Source organism: Meles meles, chromosome 21 (genome assembly GCF_922984935.1).
Source record: "Meles meles chromosome 21, mMelMel3.1 paternal haplotype, whole genome shotgun sequence".
Classification (NCBI taxonomy): Eukaryota; Metazoa; Chordata; class Mammalia; order Carnivora; family Mustelidae; genus Meles; species Meles meles.
Window position 1 is genome coordinate 24510968 of NC_060086.1, and position 23879 is coordinate 24534846.

General features: G+C 47.6%; 1 protein-coding gene across 1 annotated transcript in view; it reads left to right on the forward strand.

Moving 5' to 3' along the window:
• The window catches only part of VWA3A (von Willebrand factor A domain containing 3A), a 76798-nt gene that overhangs the window by 16448 nt on the left and 36471 nt on the right, over positions 1 to 23879 (forward strand). Inside the window, exons 3-10 of the mRNA XM_045993203.1 lie at positions 6745 to 6831; positions 7317 to 7440; positions 12516 to 12640; positions 12736 to 12813; positions 14834 to 14888; positions 19265 to 19363; positions 20751 to 20857; positions 23745 to 23870. Coding sequence (XP_045849159.1) covers positions 6770 to 6831; positions 7317 to 7440; positions 12516 to 12640; positions 12736 to 12813; positions 14834 to 14888; positions 19265 to 19363; positions 20751 to 20857; positions 23745 to 23870 — 776 coding nt within the window. The 5' untranslated portion in view covers positions 6745 to 6769. The remainder of the gene's footprint in view (positions 1 to 6744; positions 6832 to 7316; positions 7441 to 12515; positions 12641 to 12735; positions 12814 to 14833; positions 14889 to 19264; positions 19364 to 20750; positions 20858 to 23744; positions 23871 to 23879) is intronic.

A 23879-nucleotide genomic window follows, 5' to 3' on the forward strand; every position in this document is an offset into this window, starting at 1 on the left:
TCGCTTTAAAATTTATTTCTCACAGTTCTGGAGGCTGGAAATCCAAGATCAGGGTGCCAGCATGGTCCGGTAAGGGTCCTCTTCTGAGTTGCAGACTTCTTGTATTCTCAGAGGGCAGAGGAGCTAGGGGCTCTGTCCTCTTTCATGAGAGCACTAATCCCGTTCTTGAGGGCGCTCCCTCATGACCTAAGTGCCTCCTGTAGGCCTCACCTTCTAATACCATCACTCTAGGGGCTAAGTTTCCAACATATGAATTTTCAGAGGGGTGAGGGGTAGGGGGTGGGGACACACAAACATTCAGACCATAGCAAATGGTCATTTAAGGAGAAAGATATAGCAATTCTAAGTGTGTATTCCATAATTTGGAACTTTAAAGTGTGTGAAGCAAAAATTGAATTAATGGGAGAATTAGGAAATCAACACTCAGTATATCTTGGGCCATGGGGCCAGGCTACAGCTCTAAATAAAGACCAGAGGTGAGTTCACCCTGATCAGTTTCCAAGAAACTAAGGTAAGAATCCCAAATTCCTATTGTGCTCTAATTCCTTACATGGGGCCCAAAATGAGCTACAAACCATCTGAGGAGAGCTCAGAAAGAAGGTACCCACACACAGCTTTCCTCTTGCCTGGTCATACAGGCTGAAAATCTTACTCCACTTTATCCCTCTGACACAACTACATCCAAAATACGTGCATCGTGTAAGCTCAAGTAGAAAAAAGCAATCACAATGACTTTTCAATTTGGGTTTTACTTCTTGTAAAATGTTGAGACCTATGTATCCAGGAGCCAAGGAAACTGTACAAGTATAAAACTACCCGTCTTGGGCCCTCATGTCTTCCAAAATGGTGTCTCAAAGCTAGTCAGCCACTTCCACAAAGGATTTCCAGTAGGGTGGGCACAAGGACCCTCACCCCTTGTTCACAGAGTAGCTATTGGTTGGTTGCTCTCAGCCTCTTATAACTCTACCCTTTTCTGACTTCCTTACCTCTCTGATCTGCCTCCTCTCCTGCCTTGTTGGTTTTGACGAAACGCCCTCCCACACGCCACACTACCCTCAACCCATGACTACTGCCCACTGTGACGGGTGGTAGGTAGGCAGTTTCTATTGGGAGGGGTTTTGTCATTTCTGATCGGGCCTTTAGGAGCCACTGCTTAGTGTCAACATTGGAAGAGGTTCTCCTCCCTGTGATGATTACTGCGAGGAGCACGTTATAAATGATCAAATTATAGGTTCGGAAAGTGAAGACAGTCATTTGAGAAATTACCTAGATAAACTAAGTGGCGATCCCTTAGCCTCTCGCAAGCTGGTTGATATGGGGTACATCACTTCACCTCTTGACTTCCATAAAAGAAGGCATTGAAGAAGGTCCCCCAGCAATGGGCAAGGGGCTGGTTACATCATAATCACCCGGGACCATTGTTAAAGATTCATGTTCCCACACTCCACCACAGTTCTGTATCTGTCTCCCAAATGGGAATGTTATGGATGTTTCCCTAGCAAACAACCCAGACGATTCTGATGGGCACCTGGGTCTGGGAACCACAGCAGTAGATGATCTCTTCTGAGGCTAAGAGGTCACTGAGGCCGCTGCTGTATTGGCCAGGTTTGGGTGGGCCTGGACCTCGTGGAGGTGAGGAAATGCCAAACCTCTCTCAGGGTGTGTGTTTGGGGGGGCCCCAGGGAATCTGAGAAAAAGGAGACAGTTATCAGCTTTCCCGCCTGGCACGGCACAGGTTTTCTGCTACCTGTCTTCAGTTCCCACCATGGGAAGGCAGCACGTACCAGGACTCTACTGGTCTAAATCATCATTTTCTGCTGACCCTGAGAGTCTCGAAATAGAAGTCCAAATCCTGCTTCCAAGCTTCTGTAGGGGTGGAAAAAAGCAAAGCACCTGGGGAAAGGCTGTTAACAAGGAAGTGGTAATGTCTTCCCTGGGGTGAGGGAGTTTTCCCCTGTCCCTGCCTCAGGCTGCAGTGGTGCGGTCTGTTACCTTGGAGACCAGTAACACTTCCTGGCAGGGCAAGCTCCTCCGCTGAGTTGCTTGGAGGAGCATAGAGGAGGTGGGAACCAGGAAAAGCAGAGTCCCGGCATGACCAGGGGCCCCTCTCCCAAAGATGGAGAAATAAATGGAGAAATGCAGGTGAGGGTGAGTTTCCCCGGGGCTGCAGGATGGTAAGACGGAGTGGGGCACACCCAGACGCTGAGCCCTGGAAAGAGGTTTAGGGAGCCTGGGCCCATGGGCCCCTGCTCCCTACATGCCAGGCGCTGGGCTGCGTGTTGGGGGTGCAACCACAGACAAGGAAGTAGTGGGACTGCTGGGGAGAAGGACCGTGACATCTTGGTATGAAGCAGCCCAGGGCATCAATAGGAGGAAATGATTTCCTTCCTGGGGGTTGGAGGGCAGAAAATGGGGCTCAGGAAGGATTTGCTGGGTTTTTGTAGGGCTAAGGGTGTTTGTAGAGGTGGGTCCAACTTCAACAAAGAAGGGTATGAATTAGTAAGGTGCATGGAAGTAGAGGTTGCCGGGGCCCATAGAAGGCTAGGCGGTAAGGGGGAGGAGTCAGCAAGGAACAGGTCCTGAAAAGAAGAGTAAACATCGAAAGGAAGGTTCAGCTTGATGATCGCTGGCAGTGAGGAGCCCCAGCATGTTCTAAACAGGTGGACAATTCTGCGTCTCAGAAAAATCATCCTGGGGGCGCCTGGTTGGCTCAGTGGTTTAAGCCTCTGCCTTCGGCTCAGGTCATGATCTCAGGGTCCTGGGATTGAGCCCCGCATTGGGCTCTCTGCTCAGTGGGGAGCCTGTTTCTCCCTCTCTCTTTGCCTGCCTCTCTGCCTACTTGTGACCTCTCTCTCTGTCAAATAAATAAATAAAATATTAAAAAAAAAAAAAAGGAAGAAAAATCATCCTGGCAGCAGAACATAAAATGGACTGAATGGGGCAAGACTTAGATTGTCTGGCCATTCAAAATACAAACCCTGGGCCAGGCGGGGGCGGGGGGGGGTTGTCCCAGATGTTTAGGAGAACCCAGCTAGTAAAAACCAGGAAGTTAGCTGGAGGTTTTCTCTAATCCACTAACCAGGGCTACTACCTCTCTCCCTTTGCTCGTGATGCCATCTCTTAGGGGCCAGCCTACATATTCTCTTTCCCACCCAAGCCCTATCCCCCAGGGCAGCGTGGCCCACCTTTGTCTAAACCCTAGACCTGCCCTGAGTGCACTTATTCAACAAACGTTTTTTTGAGCAGCTACTATGTTCTGGGCACTGAGTATACAAAAGGCTTCTAGCAGGGACCATAACTAGTCCCTGCCATCCTGGATCTCTTACTACTCTTAGTGGACTGACAGGTGGGAGAGAAAGGTAATAAGTAAACAACGTAGGACTTCAGATGTTAAAACAAAACACGTTCTGGAGAAAACAGCAGGGTGGATACTGTTTGAGATGGGATAATCAATGAAGCCCTCTCTAGTGAGGTTTCATTTGAGCAAAGACCGGAGGGTAAGGGCTGTGTCCAGTTCCTCTCTGCCTCCCCAGTACCAGCTCTTTCTGGGACCCAGCAAACAGCCTAAAAATGTCCACGGGGTAAGTGATGGCTTACATGTCCTATGCTGACGCCCTTGAAGAAGCAGCATGTTCCTCTAACGCTATTCTGCATGTCTATAGTACTCTGTGTTTACAAAGCTCTTTGCAGTTCTCAGTGTAGGCTTTCGGCTTTTGGTCTCTTGACCACTGTGTTGAAGCCGGCAGGGCAGTTACCAGGAACCCCATTCCATTCTGCAGAAGAAGAAACCCAAGGTCTGTTGCTTTCTAGAACACCACATTGTGTCATGAGTTTTATGTCGACCGCACCCTCCTCCTCCATCAGCCACACCAGTCAACCTAGAATCCAGTCGTGCAGGCGTCTGAATTCATTAGATTGTTAATCACTCACCGAAAAAAGAGAACTGGGACACTGGGGGGCGTCCAGTGCTCACGAGGCATTTCTATTTCAACAGTCTCTGCCACTGGTCTCTCAGCCAAGTTTCCTGAAGGAAAGCCAGTTGTTTTTTAAACTTTTTTTTTTTAACATGAACAACATTGCTACATTATCTTGCTGCTGCCCAAAAAACAAAGCATCCTCTGAGTAAAAGATTAAAGACCCCAGAGAGAAAAGCAAGTTGCTGTACCATCATTAGGCTGTTTTATTTAATGATTTCATAAGAACGCACACACTTATTTTTCAAGCTGCAACTCCTGAGTTTCTCACTTGCTGTGTCTTAGCCAATATTTTTGTGGTTGCAAGTAACAAACCTAAATGAGCTAGCTTACGCAGAAAGATGGGGAGTTATAAGGAGCAGGGTTTTTCATGGCACCCAAGAGCAGAAAGTAAAGGCAGTTCTCACAAGTGCCTGGGGTCAGCATTTAGATATTCAAGAACCAAGGCAGTTTCTCAACCTCCCATCCCCCAAGTGTGTATTGACTGCCAGTTCCTGCTCTCTTGTAACTTACGGTCTAAAGGGAGAGAGACAATTTTTATTTTTTATTTATTTTTAAAGATTTTATTTGTTTATTTGAAAGAGATCACAAGTAGGCAGAGAGGCAGGCAGAGAGAGGGGGGGAAGCAGGCTCTCTGCGGAGCAGAGAGCCTGATGCGGGGCACCATCCCAAGACCCTGGGATCATGACCTGAGCCAAAGGCAGAGGCTTTAACCCACTGAGCCACCCAGGCGCCTCGAGACAACAATTTTTTAAAATCACACTAAAGAATGTATCATTCTAAGTTAAAAGTATCCTGAAGTATCCTCAAGTTCTGTGAGAGTTTACATAACACTAAAGGAACCTGAAATACGGTGAGAGGGTAAAGAAGAGTTCCCAGTGAAAATGACATTTAGGCTGAATTATCAAGAATAAGTTGGGAGAGGGGGAGGGGATGTTCCAGAGTAAAGAGAGCATGTGAAAAGGCCCTGTGGTTAAAGGAAATGTTTACCATTCCAGGAATTGAAGGGAGGGGTCATGGAACACAGAATGGGGGAGCAGGGGAAAAGAGGGAAAGCTGAAGAAGTGGGTGGGCAGCACCCAAATCGTGCAAGACCTCAAATGCCATCATAGGAATCTTAGTCTTCATCCTAGAAATGAAAGGAAGCCTTTGAATAGTTTGAAGCAGGAGGGAGAAGAGGAGGTGTGACGTTGGGTTTGTATTTTTAAAAGATCACTCTGGCTTCAGTGAGAACAGACTGGATTTGAAGGGTCTGAAGGAATTTGGGGAATCCGGGGAGTTAGGGTCCATTGCAATTGTCTATAGCAGAGATGACAATGGCCTGGACAGAGAATGTCACTGGAGACAGATATGTGGAGAGGTTGGAGAGTGGAAAAATTAACAAGATTAGGTGATGGATTAGATGTGGGAATAACATATCAAGAATAATTCCTATGTTTCTGACTCATACAAGTAAATGGAAACTGCCTGTTCTGTCTAAGCTAGAAAACACTGAAAAGAGGATAGGTTTGTAGGGAATATGAATTCAGTCTTGGACATACTGAGTTGGAGGTACTCCGGATGGAAATATCCAGTGTTGGTGAACACGGTCTGCCATCAGAGTGGGAGGTCTGGATTTTTGATATGCCATTGGGGGCCATCAATGTGTGTACATGACAGTTGAGGCCAGGGACAGGGAAGGATAAGACTGCCTAGGAAAAGAAGATAGAGAAGGGTAGAGATGGCATAATTTAGCCTTGGGGAGTACCAAGTTAAATTGCTCGGGTAGAGGAGGAAGGGAGATCAGGAAGGAGCCACCAGAGAGGGAAGAAGAAGGTCAGACAATGGCTCCAGGGGACCCAAGGCAGAGAAGGATCACTCGCTCCCCTTTATCTGAAGACAAGCTTTTCCCCACTTCTGAATGTATGCTGTGGCCCCATAGCTCTTAATTCCGAATTCCTAGAGAGGATCTGATGGAGCCATCTTGTTCCTGTCCACCGCTGACTCTAAGCTGTGAGGACTAGGCTGCAGGGCAGAGCCCCTTTGAGGGCAGATGTCATTCACAAAGAAAAGAATTCAACCTCCTTTCAGTATTTTTCCCTCTTCTCCCCCTTCTTAAAATCCTTAGGGTCATTCCTTGCCCTTTCCGAGCAGCCCAACCCTCACCATACTCTTAATACAGCCACTTCCTTTCTATCCTTTGTGAAGGTCAAAGCTCAAGGTCAAGCCTGCCTCTGACCACCTTAGCTTTGCAAAACAGATCCCTTTCCTGATTACTCTCCAGCATAGCATCCTGTTCACAACCTTCTTAGCACTTGCCACAATTTCTATAGATACTAAATTTAATTTTTTAACATCTGTCTTCCCCTTCTGGACTGTGAGCTTTACCTCAGTGATTCTCAACTGGGGATGACTGTGGCCCCCAGGAGACGTTAGGCCATGTCTAGAGACATTTGTGGTTGTTACAGCTTGGGAGGCAGGAATGCCACTAGCATCTAGGGGGTGGAGGCCAGGGATCCCACAATGCACGGGACAGCCTCTCAGCCAAGACTGACCCTGTCCAAAATGTCAAAAATGCTAAAGTTGAGAAGCCTCTGTTTCCTCACTCACCATCATATCCTCACCACCTGGCATAAAGCTTGAAACCTAGGAGGTGTTTGATAAGCATTAGTGAATGAATGAATGAATGAATGAATGAATGACAGAAGAGTTCAGTTGACTGTAGATACCCCCCAAAGCTGTTGTCTCTGTGCTGCATTTATCTTTTCTCTGGTGTTCCTTTTCTCCCTAGGAAATAAGCTTTGGGTGTTTTAATAATGGCTACACATACTAGTCCTGTCTTCCATGGTGAAGATAATACATTTCTGGAAGATCACTGGTAAGCATCCGCTCTGATTTTTCAAATGAAGACAACACCAACATTTTGTTGCAGGTCGTTGAGGGGGGAAATATCTGCCTCGAAGCAAGACTGGATAGATGGTCGTGGCATCAGCTCATGCCCGAGGACTTCTGTTTTCTCACTACCAGAATGATAGAATAAAATGTCTTAAGAACCTGGAGTCCACCTATTATCAGGACTCTACAGGAACCCTTCCCAGCTATCATACAGAAATAAAAATGGCTCTGGAGGGGTGCCTGGGTAGCCCAGTCCTTAAGCAGCTGCCTTGGGGCTCAGGACATAATCCCGAGGTCCTGGGATCAAGCCCCGCATCCAACTTCCTGCTCAGCAGGGAAGCCTACTTCTCCCTCTCCTACTCCCCCTGCTTGTGTTCCCTTTCTCACTGTGGCTCTGGAGACCCTAGAAATGTGAAGGCAATGTCTAGTGCTGGGACACTGATTAGTCACTCACTGTGTGTTTTGTAGCCTGAGGAGAAACAATGACAAAGATCCAAAGAAGCGACTGGACCAGAAAGACCTTTGTGGACGTGGCCAAAATCCAGACAATGGACTACTGGTTACACATGTTAACCAGACACAGGACTTACTGGTAAATACAATATAGTGCTTTAACTGAGTCACAGTGCTTACAAATCATAGTCAGGGAATGTGGAATGTGTTAAACTTGGGGTGTTTTTCTTCTTTTTTTAAAATTTATTTATGAGAGAGTGTGTGTGTGAGAGAGAGAAAGCATGCATGAGCAGGGGACAGCGGGGAAGAGCAGAGCAAGAAGCAGACTTCCCACTGAACAGGGATCCAGGCACAAGGCTCTGTCCCAGGACCCTGAAATCATGACCTGAGCCAGTCAGATACTTAAGGGACTGAGCCACCCAGGCACCCCACTCTGGGTGTTTCTTTCTTCATGTAGGATCTCGGGATAGAAAACTCTTAGTTAAGGGGCACCTGGGTGGCTCAGTGGGTTAAGCCTCTGCCTTCGGCTCAGGTCATGATCTCAGAGTCCTGGGATCGATGCCCTGTCACGGCCAGCGCAGCAAATCGACAAGGAACGTGAGGGTAAGAGGATGGTGAAAGAAAAAGACTTGAGAGACAAAGAGATAGGGGCAGGAGGAGCACTGAGGAGGATGTCCAACAGAGCCGACTTTATTCAGGGCAATGAGGCATTATAAAGCCAACAGTAACTATCTTCAGCTGGTTAAAAACGAATTTGCTACATGCACAAAAAACCTCCGGACTTCCCCATTACCTACTTCTCAAGGTCTAATTGCAGACCCTCTGGTTTCCTGTGAGAACTAGTGAGAAAGGAACAAGGTGCACCTGCAGGCAATGGCTGATGTTAGTACAATTGTCCCGTATTGATACAAAAGGTAACAACAAACCTGAAAGTGATTTATGAGCTGTGCTGGAACAGCAAGGACCAGTTAAGTGTTTATGCCCCCAACCAGTTACTCTCATCTAACTAGTAAACATGTGGGAAGTCATGTTGGCGAGCGCACAACACACAGCACAGACCCTTTCTCAGTGCAACTCAACTTTTCCGTCCTAAGCCTTTTGTTAGGCTATTCGGACTTTAAAGGAGACACAAGTCAGGGCCTGGTTTGGTCCTCCCACAAGCCCCATATCTGGCTCTCTGCTCAGCAGGGGAGCCTGCTTCCCCCTCTCTCTCTGCCTGCCTCTCTGCCTTCTTGTGATCTCTCTGTCAAACAAATAAAATCTTAAAAAAAAAAAAAAGAAAGAAAACTCTCAGTTAAGCATTTATCTCTAATCCTTTGCCTTTCGAAATGATGGGAATCTCTATGCTGTTTATAGAAATCTTATAGCCTTCTTGGCCCTATCAGTAAACATTCAGGAGTATATGAAGACTGTTATCAAAGCCTGAAGACTAGGGAATGTAATTCTAAAATTCCCCTTTCTGAGGTTTGTCTTTCTTTTAGGATTCCCTAAAACCTAGATCCAAAAATCAGTTTCAGGAAGTGCTGTCAGCAAGAGCAGTGCGGCAAGAGAATTAACTTCGAAGAATAACCAGAACTGTGATTTTAGGCTGCCTTTCCATGTGTCCGTGAACCGGACAGTGGGTGAGTGGTCTAGACCGCAGAACTCACTGTACCGTAGAAACTACTGTCATCAGGAGTAGTTAGGTGCAGGTCTGGCCTAAAATCACCTACCTAATCTACATGAGAGTTTAAAGATGATGTCTTTGAGATGACAATGGGTCAAAAACAATACAGTTTTAATGCCGGCAATCAAACAATCAGGAAAATGGTCCTGTTGGACTTTCCTCAAGTATTCACGCTAATACTTGGAAAGTATTTTGGGAAATACTTTAGGAAAGTAATTTCAATTAAATTACTTAAATTAATTAAAAGAAAATGAGGAAATGTCAATAGTCTTGAGAGTCTGGGGGATTGTTTCAGTGACTTCGGTTGTGGATAATGCGAGTCTTCACTTCATGTAATTTCATATCAAGTAGGTGAGTTCCCAGGTGGACAAGGACCACTCGTACCCGTACCAGCCACAGCGGGGACCTCCTTTACCTCAGAAACGAATAGCAGTGGGAAAGAGAGAAAGGATTGTTCTAACACAAATATCTTCCTCCTCTCTATGTAAAGCACATACCTTAGTATGTAATCACTGTGTCCTACAGTCAAAATGTACCCTGTCTATCCGTCATACTGAAACACGATGGATCATTGCAAATACAAGTAAAATGGAAGAAAGGTGAATTATCAGTCTACAGTGCACGGAATTATCAACCAGGGAGTCTGTTAAGACCTGAAAGATGAAGAGAGTGACCTCTAGTGTTCATATGATATAAAGCACCGATTCCCTAAGTGTGAGATGGGGACCATGAATTTTAGGCGGTGCTGTTTAAGGGCAGGAATTAATTAGCATAAGAGCCTTTAAGAAAGTTATCTTTTTAGTCAGTTCCCCCTCAGTCCTTCGTGAAGATAGTCCCAGTTTGGTGCTCGCGTGAGCTATGTAGCTTGGGTTTGAATCCCAGCCATACCACTTACCAGCTGCGTGACTTTGGGGAAATGACTTAAATTCTCTGTGCCTCAGTTTCCTTGTCAGTAAAACGGGGCAATGACGGAACCGACTTTGCAGAACTAAATGAGTTAATATACGGACAGTGCTTGACACATAACAGATTCTGTTTACATGTTTGCTGCCAGTATTGTTCACACTTCTTTAGGACTTGCTGTCTCCTTTTGTAACAGGGCATTGAGCAGGCCTCAGGCACAGAACCGAGGGCATACAGTAGTATCTGGCTGGACTGCAATAGCAGCATTTCATGTTCATTGAGGAGGAGATGCGGATCAATGCTGGGATCTGTTAGCGCAGCTACATTCAAGGTTCTGTTTTGCTATAGCATCACATGCCCGTTCTAGAGATGAAAAAAGAGCCCCACTGACCTGCCCAGCATCACAGAGCAAGTGGAGAACCCCACCTACAGTGCTCCTTTCTTCTCTCCTGCTCTTTGGAATTCTCTTCTTCCTGTGTTCTCTCCCCTGCCTAGTGGAGCACAATCAGCTACCTGCAGTTTTCAACTCCTTGTCCACCACTCCACTACCATAAAAGCCCTGATAGATACAAGCCCAAGAAGCCCCAGCCTGGGTTCAAGCAGGCGCCCGGGAATGGCGCAGCCATCTCTACTAGAGATGGGGGTCCTGATAGGTTAAACCGTGGACAGGCCCCATTCCCCAGCCATCAGATGGTGCTGTAGGGGTAATTCCCATCAGCTGGCCTCCCCCATGATGCCCAGCCACACCCAGAGGGAATCACGGCCAAGTCTGGCAACATATACATCCTAGGCATATCGCACAGGGATTGTGCTGGAAGCCCCACCCAAACCAGGCCTTGCACACCTTCCCAGCCCCTTCTCATGTCACGTCCCACACTCCAACCTCCGTGACCACCTTTCTGCTCTGCAAACACTGTGACCCCTTCCCTGCTCCATGCCTCTGCCTGGAAGGAGCATTCCCTAGCTATGCACAGGGCCGGCTTCTTCTTCACCTCTAGATCTCGGCTCACAGCGGCCTTCTCTGACCAAACCCCCTCTCCTCCACCCTGAGGAAGTGACCTCCCCATCTCCACCCTACTCCCTCTCTGTCACATTTCCCTGCTCCATGTTCTTTCTGGAACTGTTCCTTTCTGAAATTATACACACTGGTTTAATTTTTTCTCGACTCTCTACCTACCCACACCAGAATGTAAGGTCCAAGAGGGCAAGAACATTTCTATCTTGTTCACAGTGTAGACCTAGCACCAATGACAGCACCTGCTTCACAGAAGGGCTCAGAAACACCCCCTGTGGGGAGGAAGAAATGCCAACCTCCAGGAGAGGTGATCAAGGCCAAGTGGGCTCAGAGCCTCCAGTCAGCTGTCTTTACCTTCTGGCTCCCAGAAAGCAGCCCCGATGTTGAATGCTTGCCACGAATGACTTCAGCTCCACCACCAAATCCACCACCCAAATCTGGAGCTTGGTACTGTGTAAGTGACACAGGTGTCACCCGGTATAAGCAAGGGGGGCACAGTCCTTTTCCTGGCCAGACTCCTGTGATGGCGAGGAAAATCTGTATTTAAAATATTTGACCTGCTGCTCCTGTTTCTGGTCTCTGGACTAGACAGGATGAACCCATTCCCGCCTCCATCAGCCGACAAATGTTTGTCGAGGATCCACCAGACTGATAGCAAGGCAGAACTCATAGCAAGATACAGAAAATGGAAGTGTGGAAATACAGAGCCCCCAAATGAGAACAGAGGCAATTTATTGCGCGTTTGCACCAGCAAGGGTCACCTTCACCTGTGTTTGGCCGAGACTCAAAGGCAGGGATCAGGAAAGCTTTATAGTGAGAAGGTGGAATGGGACACGTGGGTGGCTCAGTCAGTTAAGCCACTGTCTTCAGCTCAGGTCGCCATCCCAGGGTTCTGGGATGGAGTCCCACATCGGGCTCCTTGCTCGGCAGGGAGCCTGCTTCTCTCTCCTCCTCTGCCTCCTTGTGTGTGCTCTTTCTCTCTCTCTCTCTCTCTCTCTGACAGATAAATAAATAAATAAAATCTTAAAAAAAAAAAAAAGAAGAAGAAGAAGAAGAAGGGGGAAAGCTTCAGGTGTGCCCAGAAAGGCAGTGTTGGCAGGAGGAGGCTAGAGGGGGGCTAACTGGAAGCCAGGCATCTCCTAGATTGGTCTTGAGGGCATATTTAGCCTTCTCTGGTGGGTCCTGAGCTGGATGTGAGATAAAAAAAATAGGAAAACTGACAGTCATTTTCAAGTCCGGGCCATTCTGGGCCAGTTGCTACAGTTGTGGTTTGATTTCATGGACTGGTTGCCATTGAGGCCATGGGTTAGAGTCTTGTTGTCCTCTATGGTCTGGCCACCATATATTCAGTCTCGCCCGAGGCAGGATGTGAGTGACCCTTGACTGTCTAGCCGCACGCTGGGGATGAGGTGAGCGATGAGAATGGGTATTTCCAGAGCAACTGACCCAGGACACAGGCCTCCCTATTCCCCAGTTCCCTCAGCCAGGTGAGTTCTTGAACAGACTGTGTTCAGGAAGGACCTGTTGGATTTGGCAGCCCACAGGCATCTGTGTGGAGGGGACTGAGGGCGTCCTCAGCCTTGCCCTCTCTTTCCCCAGTGTTGTGTTTGACTCTGGCTCTGTCTCATAGAGGCTGCAGGGAGAAGAGACCCAACCCTCAGCTTGGGAGGACTCAGAAGACTGGCTTTCAACGCGCAGTTTACAGTTTGAGAGGCTCACCTTGACTGACCTGCTTAGCCAGGGCACCGCCGTGCTGTGAGTCTGGCGCCATCCCCTTCACCCCCCCCAAGCCTGGCAACACCCTGCTCCCAGGCCCCAGAGACCCCCTTCCTAAGACTTTGCTTCTTCAGGGAGGAGGGCAGCAATATCACGAGGAAAGTGCATTTCTCGACACAGATCATCCACCAGTTCGAATCCAAGCTTTCTGAGTAAGTATGAGAGCTCGAGGATTTCCTCATTTCAGCAGCCTGAAAGTAACTTTATTCAGGGGCCCATGGGGGGCTCAGGCCATAAGCATCCAACTCTTGGTTTCGGCTCTGGTTGTGATCTGAAGGCCACATGAGAGCAAGGTCACATCTCAAGGTCATGAGATCAAGCCCTGCATCCATGGAGTCTGCTTGAGATTCTCTCTCTCTCTTTCTCCCTCAGTGCCCCCCACCGACTCTCTCACTCTCTCTCTCTAAAATAAATAAATAAAATCTTTAAAAAAATAACTTTTTTCTGACAACGATATCTGGGTTCTTGGGCAGGTGCCCCCCACCTCTGGTCCTAATGGCCTCTTTCCTCAAATGAAGAGATTGGACCATACCAGTTTTTCTCAGCCTTTTAAAATCTGTGGGCCCTTTGGGTGAGCACATAAAACCTCATACCTTCATCTGAGGTATAAAAGTTAAAGTGACCACTTTTTCTTTTTCTTTTTTTTTTTTTTAAGATTTTATTTATTTATTTGACAGACAGATCACAAGCAGGCAGAGAGGCAGACAGAGAGAGAGGAGGAAGCAGGCTCCCTGCCAAGCAGAGAGCCCGATGCGGGGCTCGAACCCAGGATCCTGGGATCATGACCTGAGCTGAAGGCAGAGGCTTTAACCCACTGAGCCACCCAGGCGCCCCAAAGTGACCACTTTCTATGACAGATTTTGCAAATGTATGTGAGAAATAGGTCGGCTACCTACTCCTAAACCAGATTTTCTGAGCCTATATACACATTCCATCCCTGATGTAGCAATCTCTGACCCAGGATCACTGTTTGCCTGAGGTTTCTTAAAAGGCTCTAATAATAATACCTGTCATTTATTAATGTGTCAGGAATTCTACTAAGTCCTGAATGCATTATCTTGTTTAATCCTCACAGCAACTGGAAATACAATATCACTCTCAAGCTGAATATCCAAAGTTCAATGGATAACTGACAGATTTGCCAGATTTATCAAACATTTTAACTCTAACTTCTTTTTAAGGATTTTATTTATTTATTTGAGAGAGAGAGCACAGAGGGAGAGCGAGAGGGAGCAGACTCCCCGCTGAGCAGGGAGCCCAATGCGGGCCTCCATCCCAGGCCCCTGGGATCATGACCTGAACCAAAGGAAGATACTTAACCAACTGAGCTACCCAGGCACCCCTTAACTGTAACTTTATAGCAATTTTTATCAGATATGAAGGTTTAAACAGGTTCTTAAGGAATTTTGCAATATTTTGGTTGATTGGTTTTAATTATGAATCAAACACGTTAAGGAACGTTCAAGTCCATTCCGTTAATTCAAATTGATTTTCAGGGAACTGGCTTTCAGCAAACTGCCTTTTGGCAAATTGACTTGGGTAGAGCCCTGGTATTATCTTTATGTTAGAAGTTCATAGAGGTTACCACACCTGTCAAAGGTCACGCAGCTAATAAAGGGGAGAGCTGGATCTCAAAGACCAGCATGCCCCATCATGAAGCTCATACTCTCAGCTCTATTCATACTCATATATACCTTAAAACTCTACCCACCACCCACTGCCCCCTGATTTCATGTCCAAAGGTCTTGCTTGCCCTTTTGTATAGGTTCCCAAATCCCACCCGCCCTCAATGAGGGCAAGTCAGTTGAATTCAAGTGATGAGTCCTGAACTTGAGCACCTGTTACATGCTGTCTCCATCCAGTCGTTGGGATGGTTTGCAATAAGGCAAGTTCAAGACGTTCCCGCACCACATTTTGGAAACTGAGGGTTTTGTTTATTTGTTTGTTTGTTTTGGTAACTCAGTCCCCTGAGAATCTGGTGCGGAACTTCCTCCACAGACATTTTTGATCATCTCCAGGTGACTTGGAAGGCTCACCTAAGGAGACAAGGATTTGAGAAGAGAAAGACATTACCCCCAGGTCCCATCCACATCTTCCTCCCATGCATGTCAGTGACTGTCGCTCAGTGATGAAGCTAACCTTGGCTGATGAGCAGTTCTGGTGTTTTGACAGGGCTGTGGAACTCTATCAGCAGAGAATCCAGTGGCTCACAGAAAACAGCAGGAAGGTAAGACACAGGGATTTCATTCTCCAACCCCTTTTACTCATTCCTGTCACAGTTCTTTCAGTTGCAAATGACAGACCTCCAACTTCAGCTGGCTTAAGCTAAAAAAGGAATTTCTAGACCTAAAACCCAAACACAGCTGTATCCATGGGCTCAGATGATGTCATCTCTTTGTCTCTGGGCTCTGCTTTCCTCTGGATTGGTTTTATTATTTTCCTTCTTTTTAAAAAAAAAAAGATTTATCAGGGCGCCTGGGTGGCTCAGTGGATTAAGCCGCTGCCTTCGGCTCAGGTCATGATCTCAGGGTCCTGGGATCGAGCCCCGCATCGGGCTCTCTGCTCTGCAGAGAGCCTGCTTCCTCCTCTCTCTCTGCCTGCCTCTCTGCCTACTTGTGACCTCTCTCTCTGTCAAATAAATAAATAAATAAATAAAAAGATTTATTTCTTTATTTTAGAGAGAGAGAGAGAGAGGGCACCTGAGCGGGAGGGGCAGAGGGAGAGAGAGAGAGAATCTCCAGCACACTCCCCCATGAGTATGGGGCTGGAAAGAGGGTGGGGGTGGATCTCATGACCCTGAGATCATGGCCTGAGCCGAAACCAAGAGTCAGATGCCAAACTGATTGAGCCACCCACGTGCCCCACTGTACCCTTTTCTGATGAAGCCACAGAGGAGACATGAAACCAGCCCAGACTAGACCCAAAGAAGAAATCACTCTTCAACCAACTCGTGGGTCCTCCGGTTGCTGAGGCAGCCTGGGGTGATGGACAGGCCATCCCTGGGCCCGCTTCCCAACTACTGTCAGCAAGGCCCCGTCAGCAAGTGGCCTCACTTCTCTGGGTGTCTGTTTCCATATTTATGGAGGAGAAAAGCAGGGCTTATAAACGAGAGGCGTGCTGGCAAATCTGGCCCACAGCCATGTTTTTCTTGGCCCTCATAGTTTAAAATATTTCTCGAGTTAGTTGCCAAGATTTAAAATTCTGGTGTTTCATGTTTATGTCTGTTTTTAGCTCTCTCTTGAAAAATGGGAATATCTGGCATTGCCGGGCTCCAATTCCCTCTTATGAACTTACCCGGTTACTTTAGAGGATAAATGTCTAGAATTCCAATGACTAAGCTTAAGAGAATGAATGTTTTCGATTATAAAAGCTCTAAAGGCAGTTTCTGTACATTTTAAAAGGAATAGGACTGGCCCCAGATTTGAACAACTTTTCGCCCCTGAGGATTGGAAGTGTCCTGGGAGTCCTCAACATTCGTTTGGGTCATGAATTCAACAAATATTGATTGGATGACTACTACACATCAGGCCCCAGTCCCAGATTGAGGACTGGAAACACCACCAATAGGAAGGTCCCACCTTCATGGAGATTATAGTCCAGTGGGGGAGGACAGACAATGAGTAATTAGCAAATCATATGTCAGGTCAAGTTAGTGATAGCTGTAAAGAAAAATAAAGCAGGGTAAGAGAACAGAGAGTAGGATAAATGGAGGGCTGTTTGGTTTTGGGTTTTTTTTTTTAATTTTTACAATTTTATTTATTTATTTGCAAGAGTGAGAGTAAGAAGGAGCATGAGCAGGAGAGAGAGAGAGGGAAAAGCAGCCTCCACGGAACTCGATCCCCGGGACCTGGAGATCATGACCCTGGCCAAAGGCAAACACTTAAATGACTGAGTCCCACCCTCCACCAGGCGCACCAGAAGGAGGGCGATTTAGAATGGTCAAGAAGGAGACATTTGTGAAGATACCTGAAGGAAATGAGGGCACTCCCATGTAGAGATCTAGGAGAGAACATTCCAGGCAGAAGACACAGCAAATGCCAAGGCTCTAACACAGGAACAAGCTTGGCATGTTCTAGAAGCTGCAAGCAGGCCAGTGTAGCAAGCATAGAGTAAGCCATACAGCGAAGTGGGGGCGGGGGGGGGAGATGAGGCTAGAATCAGGAACGGCCTTGCAGAGTTCAGATCTCATTCCACAGGTGAGGCTTTTCCAAAAAAATAACTGTGGCTGCTTCATAAATTGACTATAGAGAACAAAGGCCAGGTGCGGACGGTGGTGACTTAGGCTCGAAAACTAGGATGAGTGGGATGAGAGATGGGGGACTCAGGGTGTGTCTTGAAGGTGGAGCCCGCAGGACAGCTGATGGATTGCATGGGTTTGCCGCCAAAGTGCCTGGGTCTGTTGAATGCCACGCACAAGAGGGCCAGGTGGGAGGAGGAAAATAGGATGTCTGGGTTTCACCATATGAAGTCTGAGAGCTTTACAGCCATCTGGGCAGAGACAAGGAGCCAGCAATTGAATTCATATGTTTGGAGCTGCCAGAGAGCCCTGCCTGCACATGGACACTGAACATCAGTGTGTAAATAGTATTCAAATCCTCGAGACACATGAGATCATTTAGGGAATGAATGCAGAACAGGAGTTCTTAATTGGGGTGGGGGTTGCGATTTTGCCCACCAGGGGACATTTGGCGATGTCTGCAGAAATGTTTGGCTGTCAAGACTGAGAGGGGAGATTGCCAGGGACACTGCCAAACATCCCACCGCGTACTGGTCAGCTCCCCACAACAGAGTCCATATGTCAGTAGATGAGGGGTCGACAAATCCTCGTGTAGATAAGGAAGGAAAAGGAAGAGGGAGCCCTAGCTCTGTACTTCTCAAACATTTATAGCAGCCAAATCCCTTTTGGTTGGGGGGTTGGGTAGGGAGAGGAATATTGTTAAAATGCAGACTCTAATTGGGCAGATCTGGGGTGGGAGTTGAGATTTTGCATATACCAAGTTCCCAGGACATTCCACGATGCAGACTTGGGGAGGAGGTGGCGGAGGGCAAGAAGGACTGAGTGGCAAGTGGGTGAGAAACCAGGAAAACGTGATGTCCTGAAAGACAAGTGTCCTTATTAAGAGCTTCAACTTGTTACATCCTTGACAGAGCCAAAGGGTGTCTGTCCTATGCTACTCAGAATTAGTGCACATGGAGAACTTACATTTGACCATTGGGTTTGGTAAGAGGTCACTGAACCCCTTGACAAATGTAGTTTCGGGAGAGTGGGGAGGTGAGAACCTTACTCTCGTTCCTCTCACAGAGAAATGAGGGGTAATCTAAAATGGGAAGCAGAGAAATGAGGTCAGGGAGCAGGAGGGAGGAGTGGGGTCCTGATAGGTTTATTTCCATTTTCAGGTGGGCAGTAGTATTTTGTAATTTGTGTGGTGGTGGAAACAGCACAGTAGATAAGGAGGTTCTGGTGGTCCAGGAGAAGAGATGATTACAGTAGCAAAGTCCCTGTTTGGCAAGAGAAAAGCCAGTAATGGGAGTCAAAGGGTTAGCCTTAGAGCTTCAGGAGTTACTATAGATACATTGTTAACAGAGGGGAAAGGCCAAGTGTGTGAGCAAAGAGACAGGCAGGTTAATAGATTCTGCCTGAAAAGATTTAAAAAACAAAACTCTGGCTTGTTTCTCAGTGAAATTGGAGGCAAGATCACCTGTGGAGGGAGCCTATATTGGGAATGTTGAGGTGTGAGAGAGATAAAATACCCCTCTGTGAGCATAAAGAAATGAATTGAGCAGGAAAACTGGGCATGCAGTAAAGTGGGATTTAAGGCCAAAAGCATCAGATGGAACCCACAGCCCCTAGAGAACCATCCGTCGCTGCAAATCCCAGTTCACGATGCAGCTGTAGGAGGATGAACAGTCCTTGGCAGAGGGAGATCGTGTCGGCATGGAGGACGTGCTCGCTGTTAGACACGGAATTAGAAACTCACAGAAATACCATGGCAGCCGGCAAGCTTGACACATCTGCCTTTGATTGGTAGAGTGGGTGGAAAATAAATAAGGAGATAGAGGAAATGGAATAAAATCAGCTGATGTAATTAGACAGTGAACTTTGTCTTATGAAGGATGCTTTCCTGTGGTCTCTGAATTTTCTTTAATGGACGTGGCTTTATAAGGGTGGACTGTAAATATTAAGGGGAAAAAAAAAACTTGTAAAGAATAGGTTTTAGTGGGGCGCCTGGGTGGCTCAGTGGGTTAAGCCTCTGCCTTAGGCTCAGGCCGTGATCCCAGGGTCCTGGGATCAAGGCCCACATCGGGCTCTCTGCTCAGCCCCTCTCTCTCTCTGCCTGCCTCTCTGCCTCCTTGTGATCTCTAGTAAATAAATAAAATCTTAAAAAAAACAAAAAAAAGAATAGGTTTTAGGAGCAGGTAATGCCCAGAACTGATCAGGACATCGGGTTTTGCTTTTCCCTCTGTAAAATGGGCCTGCCTTCTGCTGATTTTTGAGGTCAGGGGTGTGTCCCAACTTCCACATCACACAGAACTGCCCCATGAGAGGGTTTAAGGGAAGCGCAGGGCTGTGCTGGTTGCTCCCACTGCCCTCTTTGGTTTTAGGTATTTGGCCTCATCAGGGGGGCCAGAGTTGGCATTGTCATTGATGTGTCAGCCGTCAGCAGTGGCTCTCAGAAAGAGGAGTTCCAAAATGACTTCTTGGTAAGTTTCTAGGCAGAGAAGTACCTGGAACACACACACACACACACACACCCCTCACATACACACACCCTCCCCTTTGTGAGCTTTGTGGACCAGCTTTGTTTCTAGAAACTGCAAAATGGGGTGTTTTGCAAAGAATGGTTCACACTTAATTAGCACTTACCGTTAAGGAAATATGTCAAGTTCATTTTCAGTTCCTGTGTGAGCTTCTAGTATTCTCACCACAACAGTCCCTACTAACTAGACTTTGTCACAAGAATCCCCAGCTCCCGGAAAGAGGACTGTTTCCAGCACAGCCTGGCATTGGCCTCCTGGCCGTTTCTGGACCCAAGGCCTGTTTTGTTTTCCTTGGCATGTCCACAACAAAGAAGCCAAGAAAGCTGGAGGCAGATGACTGGCCTCAAGTCCCAGCCACCTCTACCACTTCTGGGCTGTGACCCTGCTGCCTAATCTCTCTGTGCCTCCGTTACCTCATTTGTAAAATGCAGGTAACAACAGTGGCCACCTGCCACCTGCCACCTGCCAGGGCTGCCATAGGATGGAAGGAGTTCGTGCAAATTAAGTGCTCAGAAAGGAAAACCCCTGTAACCTCTGTGCACTGATGTAGGGTGTCTCTTTTCTTATGGGAACGCCTAGAGCTCTGGATGCAATCATTCAGACCATTCATAGGGCTCAGCCTGGGCGAGTCATCCAGACTTGTCCCCCCGTTCCTGGTCTCAGCAGATGTCGGGTAACAGTGCTTTGTGACAAGTCCTCAGGGCTGAGTTTCTAAAGATCTAAAGATCCCCCAGGTGGGCTTGGTCTCATATTAGCCAGGGCAAGGTCCGTGTTGGTGACGGACAGATGAAGTTCTACCTAGCCAGGAAGAAGAAGAGGAACTATGTCACGTTGGATAGTCATCGGCTGCAGCTCAAATGCATCACATAGGCTGGCGTTGTGCCCACTGTGGCATCCCTACCTCCTGTGCTGTGGAGAGAAACCCCGGCCCCCAAACTCCTTCCTGGATGCCACTGTGAAGGGTCCAACTGCAGCACAGGCTGAGAGAGTAGCTAAGAGGCTCTTCCCCACTCCTAGTCAATGACCGAGCGTGTGGCAGCCCTGAGGAGCTGGTCCAGAAGACATCCGTCCCTGGTCACTGGGACAGAGTGAGGGCACAATCTCCAAGGGCAGTCTGCCAGGCTACAGACTCCCTGCCCACCCCCACAACACAGGCCACCGTGGGTCACCAGGGTACACTCAGTGGACAGGAAGCAAATGTTGGCTTGGGGCCACTAAGCAACCCGGTCCCAACATGGCTGACACCCTGGTCCCCACGGTTCCTCCCTGTGGAAGCCAGGCTCCACGTGACCTGTGCCTCCGGGAACCAATATGTCCCTTTGTCTGCCAGAGCCTCATTGAAGAGCAGCTGAGCCACAAGGAAAAGCTGTATGTCCTGTCCTTTGGCTCCACCATCAGCGCCCTCTGGCCAGAACCGGCGGAAGTAAGCTCCTCCACGTGAGTGACCTCCCGGCCTCGGCCAGGGTGTCTGCTTGTTCTTTGTCCTCCCCCCATGATGGTGTGTTTCTTGAATGAATACAGTACAGACCTGAGACCCCAACAGTGCATGAGTACAAAGAGACAGCTCACAAAGTGGAAACAACAGGGATCCGTAACCTTCAGCAAAGTGGCCGCCCTTGCGAGCCACCCACAAAATGAACACACAAGAAAACCGCAAGGTGCCGTTTTTCTCTAGCCAACTAAATAAGAGTTATGTTATTTTGAAAATAATGCATCTTTAAAAATCCACATGGTATGAAAGTGCAAGTAAGCAGAGTCTCTCTCTCACCTCCCAATAACTGTTTCTTCTCCCTACTTCCACAGTGTGTCATGTACGTACGTATTTTTATCCTCTTTTACTGAGACAGAAACAGAAACACATTACACTTTCCTGCCCTTTGCCCTTGATTTGAATGTCTTCCCCCTCAGTCCACACAGATCCGCCTCCTTGTTAACAGCTGTATAGTATTCCACTATGTACATGTACTGTGATTTAACTAGTCCTTTATTTGGAAGTCTCTAGTTTGTGGGGTTTTGGGGGGGAGTTATGGGGGGACAAAGAGAAGATGTATAACAATTTCTACTTATTCCAGTAACTAAAAATTTCTTTTCCATGAAGAAAATATCCTTAACTGCCCACCAGGTGTTCGGTGCCACGCTAAGCACTTTTCATGTGCTATCTTATTTAATTCTTTTTTTTTTTTTTAATTTTTATTTCTTTGACAGAGAGAAATCACAACTAGGCAGAGAGGCAGGCAGAGAGAGAGGAGGAAGCAGGCTCCCTGCCAAGCAGAGAGCCCGATGCGGGGCTTGATCCCAGGACCCTGGGACCATGACCTGAGCTGAAGGCAGAGGCTTTAACCCACTGAGCCACCCAGGCGCCCCTATCTTATTTAATTCTTATGCCAGCACACGTAATAGAATTCTTTTCCCCACTTTGCTTATGAAAAAACAGTGACTCAGGTTAGGGCGCTTGCCCAGAGTAGCAGAGCCCAGATTGGCTACCAAAGCCCAGAGTAGATTCCTAGGAAAAAACCCTGTATGCATTTCTGGGATGGAGGTCCCCTGGCTCAGCACTGGCTGTAAAGAGGAGCCCTTCTGGCTAGAGAAGGGCCCAGCTCCAACAATGCTGGCTCTGTGTCCTGCTCTGACAGTTACCGGGTAGCCTTGACCCATTCTTGAGCTCTCCTTACCCGAGTGAGGCCAGGGATACCTACCCATCACTCAGCTCCTGTGGACAGGAGGTGAGGTATAAGGATCTGGCAGGTGGCAGGTCCTCGGTGAGGAAAGCAGTTTTTTTGCTGTGGTTTCTGCTCCTGTTAGACCCCGATCTCCAGAATGTCAGACCTAGGAGTCACCATGAGGTCACAGGCAAGAACTTCTCACTTCAGTCATTCCTAGAGGCCATTTGTCATTTGGGTCATATCTCTGCCACATGTACTGTTTTGTAGTGGTTTTTGTTTTGTTTTGTTTTGTTTTAAGATTTATTTATTTATTTATTTTAGAGACAGAGAGAGGGAGCATGAGTGGTGGAGGGGAGGCAGAGGGAGAGAGTTCTCAAGCAGACAGACTCTCTGCTGAGCATGGAGCCTGAACTGGGGCTCGATCCCAGGACCCCGAGACCATAACCTGAGCTGAAATCAAGAGTCAGCCGCTCAACCGACTGAGCCACCCAGGCACCCCCACCTGTACTGTTTTAAAACATCAACTCTTAGGGATGCCTGAGTGGCTCAGTGGGTTAAGCTGCTGCCTTCAGCTCGGGTCATGATCCTAGGGTCCTGGGATTGAGTCCCGCATCAGGCTCCTTGCTCCGTGGGGAGCCTGCTTCTCTCTGCCTCTGCCTGCTTGTGCACACTCTCTCTGACAAATAAATAAAATCTTTAAAAAAAAAATCAACTCTACATGTATAATTAAAGGAAATGATCAGAACCATAACAAGAAGCCCGTATCACTTGCCGTAGTTAGAATGCAGCCATCACATAAATACAATGAAAGCAATTAAAACAATGATATCAAATTCCAACTTGAAACCTTTCAGCCTAGAGACGACGGTCGGCCTGGGATCTGCTCTCCCTTTGTGTGGAAGGGAGCCTGAAAGGTTGTAGTAATGAAAGACTTACTGGCAACAAGCTGAGATTTTTTTTTAATTTTATTTTTATTTTATCTTTACTTTTATTTTTTCTGTCAGAAGGAAAGACAAATGGAAAGAGCAGAGCTCTTTCACTGGTAGTGTGGGAGGTATTTCATCAAGGAAGCGCTGCGTGAAGTTGCTTTCCCTCTTAGCTCTAGGGTGTATCCCAGCCCACCCAGTCAAGGTGCCTCCTCCAGGAGCCCTCTCAGGGTCGGGGGGTTAACTCAGCATTTGGGGGAGTGTATGGTGGCTTAGGGTGCAGAGAAGGAGCTTAGCCCAGAACCTCTGATAGCCGGGTCGCTAGAGTCCGACCTGGTTTGAAATCCTGGAGTTGGCCAGTTGCTTACAGTGTCACCTTGGGCAAGTCCAAACTCCGTTTCCTCATCTATAAAATTGGAAGAAAGGTATTCCTCTCAAGAATTAACGTTAGTCTGGGATGCCTGGGTGGCTCAGTTGGTTGAGCATCTGCCTTTGGCTCAGGTCATGATCTCAGGGTCCGCGGATCGATCCCCACATCGGGCTCCCTGCTCAATGGGGAGTCTGCTCTCCCTTTCCCTCTGCCCTGCTCATGCTCGCTCTCTCTCTCTTTCTGAAATAAGTAAATTAAATCTTAAAAAAAAAAAAAAGGAATTATTGTTAGTCTGAAATGAGCTCATGTTTGCCCTGGGCCTGGCACCTCAGAAGAGCTCTGTGATTGGGTATTTGTCTCCTCAGCCTCCAGGAACTCAAGCTCTGGGTGAAGAAGCTGCAGCCTGAAGGAGGCAGCAATTTGCTACAAGCCCTGAGGAAGATCTTCAACCTGAAGGAGCTGAATTCTCTGGTGACCATCATGAGAAGCTGGTAGGTCTC